Source organism: Neodiprion pinetum, chromosome 5 (assembly GCF_021155775.2).
Source record: "Neodiprion pinetum isolate iyNeoPine1 chromosome 5, iyNeoPine1.2, whole genome shotgun sequence".
NCBI classification, from domain to species: Eukaryota; Metazoa; Arthropoda; class Insecta; order Hymenoptera; family Diprionidae; genus Neodiprion; species Neodiprion pinetum.
In genome coordinates this window covers 20,311,317-20,331,042 of record NC_060236.1, presented here as the reverse complement: position 1 = coordinate 20,331,042, position 19,726 = coordinate 20,311,317, and the positions used below count along the sequence as shown (strand labels likewise).

Below are 19,726 nucleotides of genomic sequence, written 5' to 3'. Positions count from 1 at the left end.
AAAAGATAATCACTGTTGTTTCCCTGATCAAGAGTCACTCTGCTGTGAACGGAGCCACGTTAGCTTTTATCTGTAAAATCCCCACCAACGAATCGAGCATGACTCGACTTCGAGAGCTCTGACGATGTTGCAAACTTATTTTCAAGGCAGTGTAAAATATAAATTCGAAATCGAGAGTGATACGGTTGCCACGAGAATAGGTTTATCAATGTCTATTACGATCGGTGATCCAAACGTTGCAAAGTAAGTATCACTTACTTGAGAGCTCGTTCCGTTCCCTTCCCCACTCTGTTCTGTTTTGCTTTTTTTCTGATACAACAACAAATCTTTTGAATGACGTCATCGTCAGTATCAGATTCCGAAGTAACCTTCCTCAAAGTATGAGAAACTCTGCCGCGTTAGGTCTCTCTCGTTAATCTCGAGTCAGTATTAAGACGACACGCGTTTTACACACTTGCAATAAATTCCATAATCTAGTTTTCAGTGTAAGTGTTGATTTGTATCAGAAATTGGTTTAAAGTTTCGGCGAGGGACGCAGTCCGCAAAGTGCTCAGTGGAAACAGATAATCGACATTTGGACTGATCGTTGATCCCACAAATCAAAGGAACACGACGCGTGTGTTCAGTTTGATATCAGCCGTTCATTCAGGCGTCCATGTTGCAAATTTCTGCAACTACGTAGTCTGTGACTAATACTAATTGCTAATTGGCACCGAACAGTAAGTTGAATTATAAATTACGCTGGTCTATCCAAATCCATAACATAGAACTCGAAACTGAAAATTCACTGTGCCACGTGCCGGTAAAACTGGCCAAAATAGCCTTGCCAATAACGGATGATACAAAAACTGTTTTACTGATTTGGAAGATTTTAAAGTGGCTTCGAATCTTTAAAGCTGACAATTAACGTATCTACGAATATCGCGTTAGTACTGCTAGTCCATTAAGACCTCCAACCATAAATGCACAGTTCGGAGACCATATATAATTTCTCATCAGTAAACCCTAATATAACTCTGACAGCTATAGAAAACACATATCAAATGATCTAAATTTTAGGTTTCGCCTGTCATGGAAGTATTCATATTGTATGAATGATTCTGGACTGGTGAATTATGTGCCATTTTGATGATTATGAAGTAGACACTGATTTACTAGTGCGGGGTGTATAATTGGACAATTCGATATCGTCGATATTAGCTGATGATCGACAGTCAGTTACAAATTGGATAATTTGACACTCGATTGAGATAGATGATTCGTTGAAAGCCAGCATATGGGACGGCTGAGTTCGTGTAGCCAAGAAAATTTATGAGCCGCGGTCTATGAAATGAACACGTCATTTCTACTTTCTTGATTATACGTCACTTTATGAAGGATGTGATTTGGTGAATACAGCAATGACAATAATAATCATAGCTACTGAGTTGTTTTGATATTACTGATAGTTAATCGACAACCAGAAATTAGGGATGTAAACCTAAGATCAGTCCACTGATATGGCTTCTCCAAATAACGCCCCATAATCAAGCTTATTTAGAAACACAGATATACTATAAAAATGTGTCTGTCTATACGTATTGTCTATACGTATATATAGACTTGATTACGTTTCAATTACTTAGCCAACGACGATCGGTATCATTTCAGAGAAGGTGATACCAGTGATAAAAAAGTACACCAAAAATCATGACACGTTTCATATCCAGCCAACAAAAGGCCATTGTTAATATTGCCGTCTGAGTTTGAACGTTGTCTTGTTTGGTTTGAAAGTTTCGACGAAAGAATCAGCATCTGGCGCACAAAAAACCTTCATTTATTATTGATAAAAAAATGTCTCGGGCATCAAAATCCAGGTGCCGAACTCTAATCCCAAAAACTCATGAAAAATTACAGCTGTGTATCATAAACAATTACAAAATAATTACGGCATGTCAGATATGACATATAGAGCATTATTTGCGAAGATATGACCGCTGCGATCGTATGATACTTAAGAACTCTTGAAACTCTGGCACCAATCTGAAGGACTAGATGACTGAGCGCGAGGTATAAAGATTCGTTGAATATTTCAAACTTAAGACTTCAGCAATACTTTTTACGATTTTTTATGACCTGTAATATAAGCTCATTTGTCCCGAAATTATTTATTGTTCAATTACTTTCTTGCGATAAACATCAGGCAACACAATAATGTTTCACAGGTTTTGGAATGATTGGTTTGATAAAAATATGATAGAATTTTAGATAAACGGTATCGCGTAGCCGTATCTTTCTGACTAAAGGCCGCTAACAATAAGTTGGTATAATATCACCCAATATTGCTCGACTAGAGAACGCACATGCCAAGGTAAGATAAATTCAAATACCACAAGTATCGGCTTCGTCAAATCGCAAGGACCTTCACACCATCGGGTGTCTGAAGATAATGAGCTTGAATTATGCGTAATCGATACCAACGTGCAAAAATTTCCGTTATCAAGACCCAGTGAGGCAAAAAGAGACTGTATTTCGTTTACAGCAAAGGTTCGAGATGGCCAAAAATCCTAACGGATTTGTCCCGGGCATCGGGACCGTCGGGCCAGTCGATTTCTCAGATGATGAAAGCACCCCACTAGCAGTCCAAGAGCAATATGCTGCAAGGTGAGAACCACCAAACGAGATATGAATTCGCAAATACAACTGCAACGTATCATAAACGTTCATTTCTTTATGCCTCCGTTCGTAAATACACACAGCTTAAAAACAGTCACGGAAGCTAAAGAATGGGACTTATTTCGGAACCCACCATTAAAGGAGGACTCGGGTTCGATGGCCGAACAGAACTGCTTGCAGCTGGTGATAAAGATATCAAAAATCGTGGCCTACCTTCTTGTTTCTGCTATAGTCTTGAGCTGTAGCGTCATTGCCAAGGGAACAATACTGTTCATGACCTCTCAACTGCGGGACGACAGGACTATTTACTACTGCAACGAGCAGCTAGGTATGAAAGCCCATTAAAACAATTTATTGGGCGCTTACGAATGATCGCGTTGTTTTCAGGAACGACAAAAACATTCGCAGCCACTTTACCAGAGGAAGAAAAGATAGCTTGGATATGGTGCATAATGTTTGCCTTTTCGATCACCGAAATCTTGACGATCGTCCGAAGTTTGAGAATCCTCTGTTTCAAGTCGTACGGAAAACCAAAGGTGGCCCATTTCATAGTTGTATGGATTACAGAAACCGCCCATGTTATTGGACTGGCCATTTTGATTGTAAGCGTATTACCTGACCTCGATGTAATTCAGGGAGCAATGCTGACAAATTGCCTGTGCTTCGTTCCAGGACTGCTCGGTGAGTGAAAACTGAACAAAAAAGTCTTTCAACCAGTATGGGGAATGATGAAAAATGGCTAATTCGTAGGGCTTCTCTCTCGCTACAAGAAACGTGATAAGCCGATACTGTTCCTTCTATTTATCGTGGATGTTGCCGCTCTCGCGATGCAGGTCACGGGATTTGTGGTATGGCCATTCGTCTACATCTCGAACCCAGCCTTATGGCTAACCCCCGTTGCTCTAGTGCTAGTATCCTGCCGTTGGTGGGAAAACTACGTTTCAATTCAGAGCCCCTTGGGTGAGTCTAACGAAACATCCAAGCAGTAGCATGTGATAATCCTTAAATTTTCCACGACTACAGGAATCGTAAGATACTTGGGTCAAGTGAAGGAGGAACTGAAGTTTACGAGGTCCGCGACCTACCTCGTGGTTTCAATTTGGAAGATAGCGGCTTTCGTCCTGACTACTTTGTCAATTCTACACATGAAGGGCACTACGATCAGTAACTTATTTACCATGTTCGGAACCACATTCAACGAGCACAATGTCACCGTTTCCGAGGTTCAGTCGACGATTGGCGGAGGGACCATCCCCGACCTATCAGAGGTTCTTCCCGACGGAGTAACGGCGATTGTAACCACGAACTCTCTCACTCCGGTGTACGTGATGCTGATACAAATATTGGCAGCATACTTCACCTACATTTTTGGTAAGTTTAACATTAAAAGTGCCTTTCCATTCAAATGGTAATAGCAATTTATTAATTTTTCAGGTAAACTCGCTTGCAAGATATTAATGCAGGGATTTGGCTACGCCTTGCCCATTAACTTGACCGTCCCCGTCTCGATATCACTCCTGCTCGTCATGTGCATTCTGCGAAACGAAGAACCTTGCACTTTTCACGGTTTCATTCCTGACTATCTCTTCTATCAGTCGCCGTCTTTAAACTCATTGAGCGATTTCATTTGGAGTGAGTACGCTTGGGTATGGATATTATGGCTGCTTTCGCAAACGTGGATCACCATCCACATATGGACTCCGAAATGCGAACGTCTTGCGACAACCGAGAAGCTTTTTGTGCTGCCGCTGTACGATGGACTGTTGGTCGACCAATCGTTGGCACTCAACAGACAGCGAAACGATGAGCCGAACATGACCGATGAGGTACAACAATATTTTCTGTGAGGTATTGAAAACTTCATCATTTATACGGAATATGAAACACTTTACAGGGTTTCGTGAGACACGGCGAAGACTATGACACCTTATACGAACAGAACGAAGGGTTGGGAACTGCTCACACAGCCAGCAGGAATAGCGATCTGGTGACTAGAATTCACGTGTGCGCCACGATGTGGCATGAGAACAAGGAGGAAATGATGGAGTTCTTAAAGAGCATTCTGCGACTGGATGAGGATCAGTGCGCCAGAAGGAACGCACAGAACTTCCTTAAGATTATTGACCCCGATTACTATGAATTGGAAAGTAAGTGGTCAATCGGTTTTATTACCATACATGACACCGTTGCATTGTCCCAAATCTACTGACTGCGTTCTCAGCTCACATATTCTTTGACGACGCGTTCGAGATGTCAGATCATGATGAAAACGAATCGCAGGTGAATTGGTTTGTAAAACTTCTCGTGAATACGCTGGATGAGGCAGCGTCGAACGTTCATCAAACGACGATGCACGTCAGTGCGCCAAAGAAGTACCCGACACCCTATGGGGGTCGTTTAGTATGGACACTTCCAGGAAAGACAAAGATGATTGCTCATCTTAAGGACAAGAGTAAAATTCGGCACAGGAAACGTTGGAGCCAGGTGAGATGAAGCTAAGCCCAGAACGGTGAACTGAGTCATTAAAATTTGCGACACTGTATTGCTTTTAGGTCATGTACATGTACTATCTTCTCGGTCACCGACTAATGCAACTGCCAATCAGCATCGAACGGAAGGAAATTATTGCTGAGCATACATTCCTTCTCGCGCTTGACGGCGACATTGACTTCCAGCCAGCCGCTGTCAAGCTCCTGATCGACTTAATGAAAAAAAACAAGAACCTCGGTGCCGCATGTGGCCGCATCCATCCAGTAGGATCTGGTAAGTTCGCGATCGTAAACTTCGCACCAGTACAGCTAGTGATACCGTCACTATTCCAGGTTTCATGGTGTGGTACCAAATGTTCGAATACGCGATCGGACATTGGCTACAAAAGGCGACCGAGCACACGATCGGTTGCGTGCTTTGCAGCCCTGGATGCTTTTCACTTTTCAGAGGCAAGGCGCTTATGGACGATAGAGTGATGAGCAAATACACGACGACTTCCAACGAAGCCCGGCACTACGTTCAGTACGATCAGGGTGAGGATCGATGGCTATGCACTCTGCTGTTGCAGCGGGGTTACAGGGTATGGTTTGCGAGTTCTGATTTCTTCGGAAAAATATGAATAACTGATTATCTGAACGAAAATAGTTATTCCTTGCTCTCTTTCATCGCATTTTCATTATTGGCATTGTTTTTAGGTTGAGTACTCGGCTGCCAGTGACGCCTACACACACGCACCCGAAGGGTTCAACGAATTTTTTAATCAACGACGTCGTTGGGTTCCCTCGACAATGGCCAACATAATGGATCTAATAGGAGACTCCAAACGGACCGTAAAAAACAATGATAACATATCGACTGTTTATATGTGGTATCAGACCTTCCTTATGGGTAAGTCGATACCTTTAACTACTTCAAGCGGTTTGTTTGAACTTAAAAATCACCGTTTAATCAACAGTTGGAACGATCCTCGGACCGGGAACAATATTTCTCATGCTGGTTGGTGCCTGTAGCGCGGCTTTCGGAATTGGAAACTGGCCGAGTTTTCATTACAATCTCGTGCCGGTTGTGATATTCATGATTGTCTGCCTAACTTGTAAATCCAGTATACAAGTAAGCAGTTCATCACTATATTGACACTAATTTTCTGCGATATGTATGTTCAAATAAGAGACACGTCTGTTATGGTTAGTGTCTCTCGCGGTACCGGGCTTCATCTTTATTATGCTTATTCGTATTAATGTTGACAGTATAGATGTTTGTGTGTGTGTTTGTACGTGATCTCTTTACAGTTCCATTATGCGTTTATCATGGGTAGGTACTAATAACACTTTCCGGTAGCTTTTCGTAGCCGCGGTAATCAGCATGGGATACGGTATTGTTATGATGGCCGTGATAGTGGCTATTATAATACAAATGGCGGACGATGGTTGGGTCGCTCCCAGCTCTCTTTTTCTAATCCTAATCACCGGCCAGCTGGTCTTAGCGGGACTCATGCATCCCCAAGAATTGATGTGTCTTCCGTGCGGAATAATCTACTACGTAACAATACCTGCCATGTACATGCTGCTGGTTATATACTCCATCACAAATCTTAACAATGTCGCCTGGGGTACCAGAGAAGTGCAAGTCAAGAAGACAGCTGCGGTAATTATATATCATCATGTCACGTTACAATTCATGTAATAGTAAATTCGTACTTTCAATCGTGGACTGAGAAATCGAACAAATTACCAGTTTCCCAATATTCCTAGAAGACCTAATTAGCTTGGATATCCCCGAATGATGTTAGATATCGTAATGAAAATGTCATCACATTTTTTCAACCACCGTCAGGAATTAGAGGAAGATAAAAAAGAAGCTGAGGAGGCTGCACGAAAGGGTAAGCAAAAGTCGCTCTTCGGTTTTCTGCAAGACGGCAAAGGAAACAGCACGGACGATAACGGTTCGATAGAGATCTCGCTGGCCGGATTGTTCAAGTGCATATTATGCACCCACAACAACCCATCCGATGAAAAGCAGCAGCTAAACGCAATTGCGACGTCCCTAAACCAGATGGAGAAGAAGTTGGAGAACATATCGAAGTAAGAGCTAATTGTCACAAATGAATTAAAAAAACATCTTAGCGCCCTTCGAGAGAAAATAATTGAAATCTGTCACCAATAGGGCCATAGATCCTCAAGGCCACGCTCCGAGACAAAGGCGAGTTTCGTTCACCCGGCCTGGTGGCGAAGCCACCAACCTGGACGACGAGAATCCAACGAACAAGGACCAAGTTGAAAGTGACACGGAGAGCACGGTTAGCCAGAACACTGAGGGCGAGCGAGACCGTACATTTTTGGTGAGTCCTTACTGGTTGGAGGATGAGGATCTTAAGAAGGGAGAGGTCGATTTCCTATCACCACAAGAGGAACAATTCTGGAAGGACATACTCGAGAAGTACCTCTTTCCGATCGACGAAGACAAGGCAGAGAAGGTAAAAAAACAGAAATTTGTTCGAAGTACATTCCATGTCTTATGACTCTTACCCTAATACCGGTAATCGGATTTGTAGACACGAATTGCTGGTGACCTGAAAGAACTTCGCGACAAAAGTTTCTTCGCATTTTTCATGCTGAATGCCCTTTTCGTCATGATCGTATTCTTGATGCAGCTCAACAAAGATGATCTACACATTGAGTGGCCCTGGGGTATCCAAACGAATATTACCTACGACGAAACCGCCCTGGAGGTTCGCGAGTAGTCATTTACTCTTTCCAAATTTTAATTTTAATTACGATATGGATATGAATTCAGTTTGTTTTCCACTTTTCAGGTGAACTTGACCTCTGAGTACCTTCAACTCGAGCCAATCGGTCTAGTGTTTGTATTTTCGTTCGCTCTGGTACTGGTCATACAATTTATAGCGATGCTGTTCCACAGATGCGGCACCTTTGCACATATCGTGGCAACCACAACGCTGGATTGGTACTGTTGCAAAAAGGTAAGCAAATATTCGGATCCTTGAACCAAGACGTTATCCCGATCGTAAGTGACTTAGAAACTACACGCGTGTTAAAGAACGGTGTGTACAAGGAATGGCCCGGATAACGAAAGATTATGTCTGGGAAGAAATATTCAATACCGCTCAGGAATCGGGAGAATGAACAAATTATATATATATATTCTCGATAACAGTACGTTAACAACACGTCGATAATTTAGAGACGCCAGATTAAATAAATCCAGTAACTTGCTATGATCTACTCGTTCTTTTATTTCTATCATTCGACACACACACACTCTTCTCTCTTCTGACTTTCTTCTTACTACCTTCACTGTCAACTCTCTACTACTTACTTGCTCTCTCGCTGTACACTCCATCTACCTTTAACTCACACTCCTATTACCATATCTCTACAATTCGCTGCCATCTGTCTTTCAACGTATCTAACACGTGCATTATCCTATTCGCGTTTTTCCCTTCAACAGCCAGAAGACGTATCGGAACAAGCATTGTTGAGCAAAGACGCGGTTCAGATAGTGAAAGATCTTCAACGACTCGATAGCATTGATGAAACAAATAATGAAGACAGTCTAAAACCGCCTGCAAGACGCACCACTGTTCGCAACCTGGAAAAAAATAGAAGAAAAACGCAGACGAATAAAAATCTTGACAATGCATTTAGGGAAAGATTCTTTAGCATAGCCGAGGGCCCAGGTAGGTTTTACTCCTCGTAAGAAGGAAGTAATCAGATAAAGTCGATGAAAGGTACAAAATTATAAACTCATTCTTTGATTGGCTCCCCAGATTTTTCACGGCGCATGTCTTCCCGAAGATCAACTGTAGCTTTCAAGGCGTTCGAAGCTAGACGCCATAGTATTTTGGCCGAGAAGAGAAAATCCCAAATGCAAGTTATGCCGGGAGGAGCATCGAGCAGTAATTACGGCGTGGCAAGGACATCGTTGACCATGCAGCCCAAAATGAGTACGAGAGGCAGCCAAGCATCCATCATCATGCGAGTCTCAGAGACGCATCCAGGCGTCGTTAATCTCGCTTTTGATCCAGAAGAAAATCCCAGAGCTTAATCAAATATCGCGCTTTTATGTAACGCGTTTTTATGAAAACCAGTATGTGTCATAAAACTAGAGAATGCACCCGGATTCGGTTGAATAATATTACCTTTTTCAAGTGCTGGATATTTTTTGGTTAAAAATATTTTCAAATTTTGCTATTTTAATTATTGTGGTTGAATAAATGCAGTTCTTGACGAATTTCTGGTCGTCTCAAAATATTTTTCAAAATATCCAAGACCCTTTTTTTACAGTATTTTTATCAACATTGACTAACATATTTAGAAAAACAAATTCTCTGCAATGGCTGCGAAAAATTCACGTTAAATCATTCATGTGTAGTTATTTGTGCTATCTAGCCGTAATTTGACGAGATAATTACAACATAACTGAATCATAATCATAATCATGGTAATTTACCCATTTGCCGAACTTAATTTCCCTCTCTCCTTATCATACCTTATTCTTGTATAAAAAACAGTGTCTTTGTGGTCCTCTTCTAAAATGAATAAAACACGTTTTGAAACATCGTTGGGGGAGTAAATTCCTCGTTACGTAAAAAAGAATATTTAAATTATATTGTCAATGGTTGATTCATAAAGAGTGAATAAATATAGAATATATGTGTATACTTCGTTGCACATTGGCTGGTGAATATTTAGATTAAAAAAAAAAATTTCATCCAATAATTACTTGTTCTTCTTGTGTAATGATAATAGTAATTAGTATTGCAATTCAAGTCTTCACAAACGAAAATTCTTTTAAATTTCAAGAGTTTCGTGTCATATGGTGTTGAAAAATAGTGAGCTATTAGTCATTTTATAATCATTGCAGTGAAAATTTCAGAGCTAAATTTTTTGAGCCTGAAACAATACTGTAAACTGATGAAATATTGTTAAGATATTTAAAAAAAACTTACCAATTGCAGTTCATTCCTGATGACATCTGCTGCAGCGAAGTGGCCAGTGTCCGGAATCCATCATTTTTCCACAGATTTTTTCACTTCACTAATCACGTCACTATTTTTCTCTATTATGATAGTAAATGAGGTTAGGTGAAGTTTTTGTTCAGAATTGTGTATAATGGGGCTGTTAAGCCCTCTTTCGCGTTTAAGAATGATCAAATTATCGATTTTCTGACTAGTGAGAATATGAACGTCAACGTTGAAATCACCAGTGCACCCCTTAACACTCTCTGAACTCTACTTTTCCGAAAACGTGCAAGACCACAACAAATTGGAACATAGATGACCATAAATCCGATTAAAGTTTGCAACGTTAATCTACCGACGCTTTGAAAGAAAAATAATCAAAATATACTACACTACTAGCGTAGATGCACAGTCTCCAGCAATATCAGAAAATCATGATTTCATTCAAAACTTGTCAATTCGCGAATTTTTGTTTTTCTTACATTCCCTGCACCTAAGATGATCGTTGCAATAAAGATCGAGTTACACGGATTAGACAGAAGTATGTAAAAGTTACATCAATTGTGATTTACGATATAAACTTATTGTTAGAAACATTGCTAACATGACTTATGGGCCATAATTTAGCCTCTCAGAATTTTAGTCTCGAATTTACTTCTGATATAAACCTAAATATTATTATCTGTACCGTAGCCTGGCGCCCACGCGAATAGAAAAAACCATCAATATTGCATGCTTACTGAGGTTTATAAGAACAGTTGGTGAGAATTCATCCTGTCACACCGAAGACGATTATTTTTCTTTTTACCGACCGACAATCACGTGTTATTAGAAATTACCGACTCATGCTCACGTGTCAACAAAAATTTACCGACGACGTCCATAATTATCTTAGAGCATGCAGACAAGGAGGAAACCTAGCATACCCTTTCGTGTAAGTGGTAAACGGTATAGAGAGGGAATTAACGACACTACAACCTTTCTCTGTCTCGCAGGCTCCAATTGGCCGACTCACGCCAATGCTTCGAGCACTCATGCTCGTACTACAAAAACCCGACGCCTGCCTCTAAGGGCTCTATTGTGCTGTTGTTGTTGTACTTATTAAGTCTCATTTAGTTACTGAATTGTGTCGTTAAATGTTGCGTTTCGTCCTGCAAGCCATTTACTAGAATTTTTTATCTTATTTTATAAGAAATTACCTTACGTTTCAATATTTAATGTGTCTATGAGACTTTTCGGCGAAAATGCCCGTACCACATTTACAAATCATATTACTTCATTTAAAAATATGCCAAACATTGATATTACTGACTGTTTGTTTCAATAACCCGACTCACTAGCTCTCCAGGGATGCCCCGGTTGATTTCGACACTGACTTATATACCTCCAAATATCAAAATCCACGTATCTCAAACGCGATAAAGGGTTTAACAGCTCAATTCTATATACACAGTTCTGAATAAGAATATTCCAATACATTTTCATTTGACGCAGAAATAAAGAAATCGTACGAATTCTACGAATTCACTATTGCCATTTCGTAAAATTCATGCCATTTCTTTATTTCTATACCAAATGAATATGTATTCGGGTGTTTTTGGTCAGAATTGCATGTAGAATGAAGCTGTTAAGCCCTTTTTCACATTTGAGATACTAAACACTTCGATATTTGGATATATATACATCAATGCGAAATCGACCAAGCTACCCGCTTAACCCCAAATAACTAGAAGTTGTTAGCGCGCTGTCTAGCAGCGCTTGGAAATGTCCTTTATGCCTATACTTAGAATAGAGGCGTTACGTCCTCGTGCTAGTATCTACGCAACAGCCGTTGAGAAAACATTGACGTGAGTGCGTCTTGGGGTCATTAAAACCCCTCGTGTGACCAACAAAGAACTGTTTCGTGAAAATAGTTTTTATTTTTTGTTTTTTCAACACCGGAGCAGCTAAAAGAAACGCGAGTGGTAATATGATGACCGGTTTTTTTCGTAACAAGTATTTCACACGCACTTACTGCGATATTTATAATCAGATGGCTTACAATTTACGAAGTCGCATGTTTCGAGACACCTTACTTCGTGATGTGCCTTCGAAAAATTGACCGCAATAAGAAATAGCAGTGCCCATACGCTAATCTATCCCTGTACTGCTCAAAAAATGATTAAAACAAGAATACATAATAAAATAATTAAAGTTTCTCATAATTTTTCGTTTTTACTTACTCCAAAATAAACCCACTTCAGATCTCAGAATAAATACCGTTTTTAGGTCGCCCACCATACAGCTATTTTTTCCTTACGAGTATCACATTTCAAAAGTATCCCCCATAAAGTTAATTAAAAAATATTGAAAAACGCAAAAGTTATGAATTTCTTAGTGATAAAAGGAATGTTTCGCACTTTTACACATTTCAGATTTTTTTCACCACTTCATGATTAAATTTTGCATGTAACAACGATTGATTCCTAATCTACAATGTCCAAAGTATATCCCTGAAATTCTATGAGTCGATCGAGACGATGCTGTTCATGCGACAGCTATTTAAAGACGATTGTGGTCATACCGACCCTTTCTGACCACGATGTTACATGGAGGAATTGTTGCCGCGGATGGCTAGGCACTATTGCATATGTAATCATATTATCCAGATAATATCAACGAAATGCTCGGGGCACTCAACTACGATAGGTATGCGCCTGTCGTAGAAAGAGAGGGCATGTAGTGTTATTACGTCGTTCTCCCTCTGTCCAAGATGATTATATGAAAATTGATTTCTACCCTACCACACGAGAAAATTGACAATAATTCTACGTCAGGTAAAAGCGAACAAAAAACCTTGTGAGATTCCGCGCCATGGGTGACCCAGATTTTTTCGAATCTTATCGTGCCTCTGTTGTGATTCGGTGACGAAGCATCCCCCCATAATACAATCAGCCACATTGACCGTGCATGGACGGCTGCGATATCTCGTTGCGATATGTAAGGTTAGGTTATCTGAAACTGGAGACCATCAATGAACTACTACAATCGTTGTATACTCAGGGCATTCTTCGGCCTGGTTACCTTGTTTTTCTACTGCGAGTACGCCGTTCACTATCTCGTAATTTTTCAAGTGAGTATAACTAGGTATCCAGATATTATTAACGATTCGGCATGTCAGTGCCCGAATGTTATTGGCCAAGATTTTAATTCTTATTATTTTTCTCTCATCAGCATTTGAAGAAACGTAATGTTTGTAACACATTGCTTTTTCGATAATCATTTAACGGACAAATAAGCAATTGTCCTAACGGGATGTAGCGGCGAACACTGAAATATGGTAATACTGGAACGCTCGCCGTAACGCGGCGTTGCCCGAGAAAGATGGAAAATTGGAAGGAATCTGTCTTTCTTAGATACTCGTTTTTTGTTGGCAACGAAAGAGATAGAGTTGGGAGGACATCTCTTGTACTAATGGGGCATATTTCTATCCTTGTTCAACCTTTGGGGATATACGCGATAGTGGGGATTAAACTAGCGACACGTCTTTTGTATTACTATATTTCAGTGGTCATGAAGGAAATAGAAAGATTACCGGACGAAGTGATAACACTGATAAAACAGAAAAAGAAACTCCCCTTTCATTCATAATTTACCTCAGAAACTATCTTTTCGCTCAACCCAAGTCTCTGCTGAACTAATCTTGAAAGTCGTTCCACTCATTTGTTTTGAGGAGCTTGCTTGTCTTTCATATTATTAAAACAAAAGAAAATCATGAACTCCATAATGTAACTATTTTATTTTATGAACTCGCTTTTAGTTCAACTCATTTGTTTTCAGAAAATTAGCTATATTTTTCAAAATATAAGAGAAACGAGAAATCTAATGTATTGTGAAATTTACTTTCTTACTTCTCTTGTCCTTTCCTAACTAAAAATAGGAGCAAGTGCTACTCATCTCTTTTCTTTTCTTAAGTGATAAGAATATAATACTAAACTCACGATCATTCACAAAATTGAAAAATCATGAATCCTTATCTTACTTTTATACTTGCATTTTACTTCAAACAACTCATCTTTTACTCATTTACTCTAAGACTAACTTCCACCTAGTTCGTATTTTTTTGTTTGTAATGAACACAAGCATTTACATTCAGTAAATTATACTCGCTCGGTTTTTAAGAAACATGCTGCTATCTTCTTTTTTAAATAAAAGAGAAACTTATTTTTACTCATTGATACTGAAGAAACTCCAATTTTGCTCACACCTTTTTCCAAAAATCAAAGAACATTGCTCACATTGACTCGCTTTGAAGAGTCTGTTTTAGCTCAGATTTCTTTTTTACTTTACAGAAAAACTATTGAAAAAATGAAGTCGAGCAAACTCAATTTCTGGATTTATTTTTAGAAACCTGCGGTCACCATTCATAAGTTTTTTCTCATTTGCTAAATATGAATGAAAAGGCTAACGTTTCGCAGTTTGGAGACTTTGTTTAGCGCTCATATTTTTTCCTCAAACATAAAAATCTTGCTTGTTTGAACGTCAATTTTTCACTCAAATTGGTTTCTAATTTTTGTCTTATTTTAAGTGTGGGTGGCCAGATCTGGATGCCCAAAAAGCAGATCCAGCTATTCTGCTGAACAATGCAGAAGAGCGGCCTGTGAAAGTGATGTTTTTATCCGATACTCACTTGTTGGGATCCAGAAACGGTCACTGGTTCGACAAGTTAAAAAGGTTGGTGCTTAAATTATCATTCAAATTCCTCCATCAAAGAAAATATCTTTGCAAAATTTTTAAAACAATATCACACTTCTGAGATTTTCCCTCTGGCAAATATGGAATGTGCAAAAACATGAAACAAGCATAAAAGAAATGTAATTGGTCAAATTTCACTTCATCTGCACAATTATTTGAAACCATATACAAGTCCCTGTGTTTTGACACCTGATTTTCAACTAAGAATCTCAAAATAAAAGATTTAAAAATATTAATGAAATTATTAAACTTATATTTATCCTGAATTGATAGTAATAATCCTAATAAGAATTTCAGCCAAGTGCCAAATTCAAATATGTTGAAATTTTTTTCCAAAACAACGACAATAAAATCACTGAACTATCAAATCCGCATAAATCTAAGGGGTTGGCCACTAAAGCAATCATTGTGTCACTCCTTACTTTAGTCATCTTGAAATCACTGTAATCACATCATAAAAATTTTTGCAATCTAACAAGTAATTTTTTTAATTGTAATCAATAGCACTCATATCGAAGTCAATGTGATTACAGTCAAAAAAATAATAATAAAGATTGGCGGACACCCATCACCCTAAGTTCGCTAAAAAAAAATTTGAACATGCGCGAGCCGACGCACAATTTTTTACCGCACTAAGACGCCTCTGGCCTTCCCAGGAAGTAAGAGAGGAGATAAAACTCCGGATCAAAATGTTAGAGCAGATTTCAGCGCAGAGTTCGTAATACTGATTTTGGCCATTCATTGCATCTGTATTCTTTGGTCGTTGAAATATTACGATTATGAAGTGCTGACCAGGTGTTGACAGCTGCCTGGTTTACATATTTAGAACGAATCAGTACTACTAACTCTGCATCAATAACGGGCATAATTTTAGCTGGCACATAGGCTTGAGTTCTCTACTACTCTTTTACTTCCTGGGCCCTGGCGGCGAGAATATTATCACATATACCTCTTCTCTCACGTTGAAATCCGACATTTGGAAAGTTTTGCACGTTTCTAGATTTTACGAGCTTTCATTTAAGCCCTGTATCAATACAATCGATGCAGGGAGAGCCGAAATATACCAGTTTCAATATTTCCAACAGCGTCTTTCATTGTTACATCGTTTTTGTATACATTTCTTTGATGTTTCATTTGTAATGCGAGTGTGTTTATTTCTTTGTTCATGTCTGTTATTATCATTGCCATGTCTTACATTCATTACTGATTCATGTTGTACTATCGATGTGGTTTATTCTTTCCACATGAGCATTTACATACATGCTTGTGTATGGCGAGTGTATGCTTGATATTTTGAATCTCTCATATATTTTTGTTGGTCCTTCAGTGTAGTCTGATTGTGTTTTTATTGCCCTCTCTCACTTATAATTCTTCTCTGTGTGGCTGATTTTGGTTTTTCATCCTCGTCGCGTCTATTTATTCATGATTGTATTGCAATAATTTCTTGCTTGCTGAATTATCCATCTCATAATGTTTTTTGTTAAATAAATCTATGGATTTGTTACGTACACGTTCAGATATTTGATCATACATTCTTCCTGCCATGTTTGAGATTTCTGTGTTCCCTCGCTCATATTCTGTATTCATGCTGTATTGTTCTTTGTACGACTTTACAGGGATTCCTTTTGAGTCGCATCCTGATGTTTGTTAGGTATGTATTTGCTGCTCAATAGAGCTGGTCATTCGAACAGTCTCGTGATTTGTGCACTCTTATCCAAGGATGATATTTTGCATCGTTTCGAGTGGTTCGTCCGCTTTGTCATATGCACTTCCCTGTACTGTTATTCTGTATTCTATCGTTAGTGCGTAGTATAATTGTTGCATTATTTTTATTCCAGCCATCGGTCTTGTATTCACAATCGCTGTGATTGCCTTTCTTATCGTCTCTGTCGTGTTCTGTATGCGCTGTGTCCATTTCATTTTCTCATCAAAGATTACACGAAGGTATTTCATGCATGGTGTGTTTTATATCTCTTTCTTTGACTCTTTCATCTTTAGCTTTGACTGTTGATTGAGTAATAAATGGTAAAACTTCGAATGATAAAATTGCAAAGTTTTGACTTCGATAGCAATTCAAAAATACATTGGGCATAATAATTATGGTAATCCCTTTTCTTTGTTTCTTTATAGGGAATGGCAAATGTACAGAGCATTTCAGACAGCGATGACTATTCACAAGCCGGAATTGGTTTTCATACTAGGTTTGTAAGAAGACAATTTGTAAATCGGCGGAAAGTTTTAATTTCATATGTGAAATGCAAGAAAGAGTGATAAAAATGGGAAATAAATTTCAGGGGACATATTTGACGAGGGACTTTGGTGCAGCAGTGCCGAATTTGATCGTTACGTCGCTAGATTCAATTCCCTATTCTACATTCCGCAAAATACACAGCTATATGTCGTTGCTGGGAACCACGACATGGGCTTTCATTACAGTACGTTGAATTTGAGTGGCGCAGTATTTGAGCTATCAGTCATGGCGTGGCTTCGATTTGGGTGCATTTTTCAATTTTATTTTCCTTCAGTTTGCCTATAAAAATATTACTCCTTATTGAGGAGGTTGATTAGTCAAAAATCAGTATCCATTTCTTATTAATTTACATAATAGTTTCTTGTAACAAAATCGACAAAAAGTGTCAATTTTTGGGCAACTGACATCCTTAAAGTTAGAGCAGTTTATTTTCTTGTCTTCTCTTCTTACAAATTCCAATTTATAGCTATAATATGGATTTGCAAAGAACATCCTTATATTTTATAAGTTTTTTCAAAAAAGAAGCTAATAAAAATTACAGTAGTCTCGAAGACATTTAACACTATTTAATCGAGTATATATAAAGCTAATATTGTAAAAATTTTATAATATAGAAATCATCCCTTACTTAAATCAAAGGTTCGTTAACGCGATGAACGCGCCGAGTGTTAAGCGAGTTAGTGTGAGGGGAAATCATTTCGTTCTAATGAACAGCATGGCGTTGGAAGGAGACGGATGCTTCCTTTGCAAGCCTACAGAAATGGCGCTAAACAGAATTGCCAGTAAGTTTGTTTGATTTTTTGTCGGTAACCGCAAGTTTCAACTTGCATTGCAGTTAAAATTACGATCAAAGAAATGTGAAACTCATCCCTTTTCTCTTTCGCTTTCAGAGCAATTAAAATGCACAAAAGGTATCGGAAGCAGCTGCAAAAGTAAAGACATTCTGAAGCAGTACAGCAAGCCGATACTTTTGCAGGTGAGATTTACAAAACCACGTTTACAATCGGGTTTTTGGTTTCTTTATTTTTTTTTCTTTTTTTTTTTTTGACGTAAAAATTGAAAGAAGGGGCAAAATTATTAATAAACGCCTTTAACCAGAGGTTTTGCAAGTTTTGTGCAAAAGGGATAACAGATTCGTTATGTTTTTCTTTTTCTTTTCGTTTCAATTTGCTTCGTCGTGAAAGATCATATTTTTTTGTTTATTAGAGCCAAAAGAAAATTTTCTGGCTATTTTTTGGGAGCCAAATGCTTTTTGAAGTTTCATATTCAAAGGAGCGAATAAATAATCTTTACATCAAATGTATTTTCAGCACTATCCTATGTACCGTGAATCTGATGAAATTTGCCACGAGGTTGACGAAGCTCCAGCCAATATAAAGAGCGAAAAATTTCGAGAACGTTGGGAATGCCTGTCGAAAGAAGCGTCTGAACAAGTTCGTAAGGCATTATATTTTTCGTGATGCTCGTTCACAAAAATTAAAGAAAGAAGAAAAAATCACCAATGTTGCGTGATTGAACTTCAAGGAGGTTGTTTTGGTTAAATATTCATACATTGTAAAGAATTTTATAACAACATAATCGTATGTTGATTATTTATCAATTCATTATATTTAGTAATAAAATTAACAAAAATGTATCGATTTTTAACCAAACAACTTTCTCAAGGTGATAATAATGAAAACATCGGCAGAAAAAACGCTGATATTTAGTCGACAAGTAATTATCACATCAGATTTCACGCTTGATGATTTAATGAACCTAAACCGAGCTGATCGATTGTTTCTTTGTCAGCTTTTAGACATAATGGAACCGAGACTTATAGTCAATGGTCACACGCATCATGGCTGCAGGCGAATTCACCGAGAAAATATCCTCGAATTCACCGTTCCGTCTTTCAGTTGGCGCAACAAAAACAATCCGTCGTTTTTACTCGTAAGTATTTAAATAATAAATGTAAAGCTGCAATGACATAGTAAAAAATTTTCTAATCGTACCGAGGTATGAAAAAAAATAGAACTAACATCAAACCATATTTTTCGTTGTTTTGTTTTTTTCAGGGTGTATTCACGCCGAACAATTACTCGGTATCAAAGTGTTACATGCCTGTCGAAACGACGGTCATAGGAATATATATAATCGGTTCTATTGTAGTATTCCTTTACCTCGTGCTCAAAGCTAGAAGAGGATTTAATTACCGTCGTCTGGTGAAACTTCATCCGTAAAACGAATTCATGTAACTGCATGTACGAAATCACAAACACACACATATCATATGCTAGACTGACTTACCCGCCGTTCACATTCTTACCCCAGTTATGGTATATTTTGTTTCCTTTTTCGTATTAAAAAATCGATCATACCAAATGGATTTGAATGAAATGTATGATATATATGAAGACGATACTAATAAACAGCAACAGAGATGTACATATTGCAAGCTCAATATTATCGTTACTATTATTATTATTATTACGATTATTATTATTTATCCTAATGATAGTGATAATTAAGAGGAAACTCTTTTGTGGTCTGAATATACATTTTTATTTTTTACTCTTTCCTCGACGACGTTGATGATTAACGATCGAAATCAATCGACGTAACGATTGTCTCAG

The 19,726-nt window shown here is 38.4% G+C and overlaps 3 protein-coding genes across 8 annotated transcripts in view; 2 read left to right on the top strand and 1 right to left on the bottom strand.

Annotated features, from left to right (window-relative positions):
- Positions 1–10,758, bottom strand: part of rau (RA domain-containing protein rau) — an 89,500-nt gene extending 78,742 nt beyond the window's left edge. The window contains exon 1 of the mRNA XM_069136388.1: positions 10,115–10,758. The gene's annotated coding sequence lies outside the window, so the exon portion shown is untranslated. The remainder of the gene's footprint in view (positions 1–10,114) is intronic.
- On the top strand, positions 401–9,757 carry LOC124218759 (chitin synthase chs-2-like). 2 transcript variants are annotated; one of them, XM_046625551.2, is made up of 20 exons: positions 404–719; positions 2,522–2,643; positions 2,739–2,983; positions 3,043–3,336; positions 3,406–3,615; positions 3,679–4,026; positions 4,090–4,481; positions 4,550–4,802; positions 4,877–5,139; positions 5,208–5,418; positions 5,478–5,725; positions 5,841–6,033; positions 6,101–6,255; positions 6,484–6,789; positions 6,979–7,226; positions 7,309–7,618; positions 7,697–7,873; positions 7,958–8,125; positions 8,614–8,842; positions 8,933–9,757. In XM_046625551.2, exons 2-20 carry the CDS (start codon positions 2,534–2,536, stop codon positions 9,208–9,210), a joined length of 4,638 nt encoding a protein of 1,545 aa, XP_046481507.1. In that variant the 5' UTR covers positions 404–719; positions 2,522–2,533; the 3' UTR covers positions 9,211–9,757. The 2 variants fall into 2 exon arrangements, with proteins under 2 accessions (XP_068992414.1, XP_046481507.1); XM_069136313.1 differs by lacking the exon at positions 8,933–9,757 and having other exon boundaries at positions 401–719; positions 8,065–8,125; positions 8,614–8,817.
- A 2,124-nt stretch (positions 10,759–12,882) lies between the features above and the next one.
- Positions 12,883–19,554, top strand: PGAP5 (Per1-like protein PGAP5). 5 transcript variants are annotated; one of them, XM_046625592.2, is made up of 10 exons: positions 12,883–13,238; positions 14,694–14,839; positions 16,477–16,511; positions 16,991–17,061; positions 17,155–17,295; positions 17,726–17,893; positions 18,002–18,087; positions 18,422–18,544; positions 18,903–19,043; positions 19,169–19,554. In XM_046625592.2, exons 1-10 carry the CDS (start codon positions 13,076–13,078, stop codon positions 19,331–19,333), a joined length of 1,239 nt encoding a protein of 412 aa, XP_046481548.1. In that variant the 5' UTR covers positions 12,883–13,075; the 3' UTR covers positions 19,334–19,554. The 5 variants fall into 5 exon arrangements, with proteins under 5 accessions (XP_046481548.1, XP_046481549.1, XP_046481550.1 ...); XM_046625593.2 differs by lacking the exon at positions 16,477–16,511 and having other exon boundaries at positions 17,155–17,356; positions 17,751–17,893; XM_046625594.2 differs by lacking the exon at positions 16,477–16,511 and having other exon boundaries at positions 12,885–13,238.
- The last annotated feature ends 172 nt before the right edge of the window (positions 19,555–19,726 follow it).

Coding starts and splice junctions, on each gene's coding strand:
- LOC124218759 (XM_046625551.2), top strand. CDS start 2,534: ATGGCCAAAAATCCTAACGGATTTGTCCCGGGCATCGGGACCGTCGGG. Junction 7,227..7,308: donor AAGTTGGAGAACATATCGAA/GTAAGAGCTAAT, acceptor TGTCACCAATAG/GGCCATAGATCCTCAAGGCC. Junction 8,126..8,613: donor ATTGGTACTGTTGCAAAAAG/GTAAGCAAATAT, acceptor TCCCTTCAACAG/CCAGAAGACGTATCGGAACA.
- PGAP5 (XM_046625592.2), top strand. CDS start 13,076: ATGGACGGCTGCGATATCTCGTTGCGATATGTAAGGTTAGGTTATCTG. Junction 17,894..18,001: donor GGCGCTAAACAGAATTGCCA/GTAAGTTTGTTT, acceptor TTTCGCTTTCAG/AGCAATTAAAATGCACAAAA. Junction 18,545..18,902: donor CGAAAGAAGCGTCTGAACAA/GTTCGTAAGGCA, acceptor TTTCTTTGTCAG/CTTTTAGACATAATGGAACC.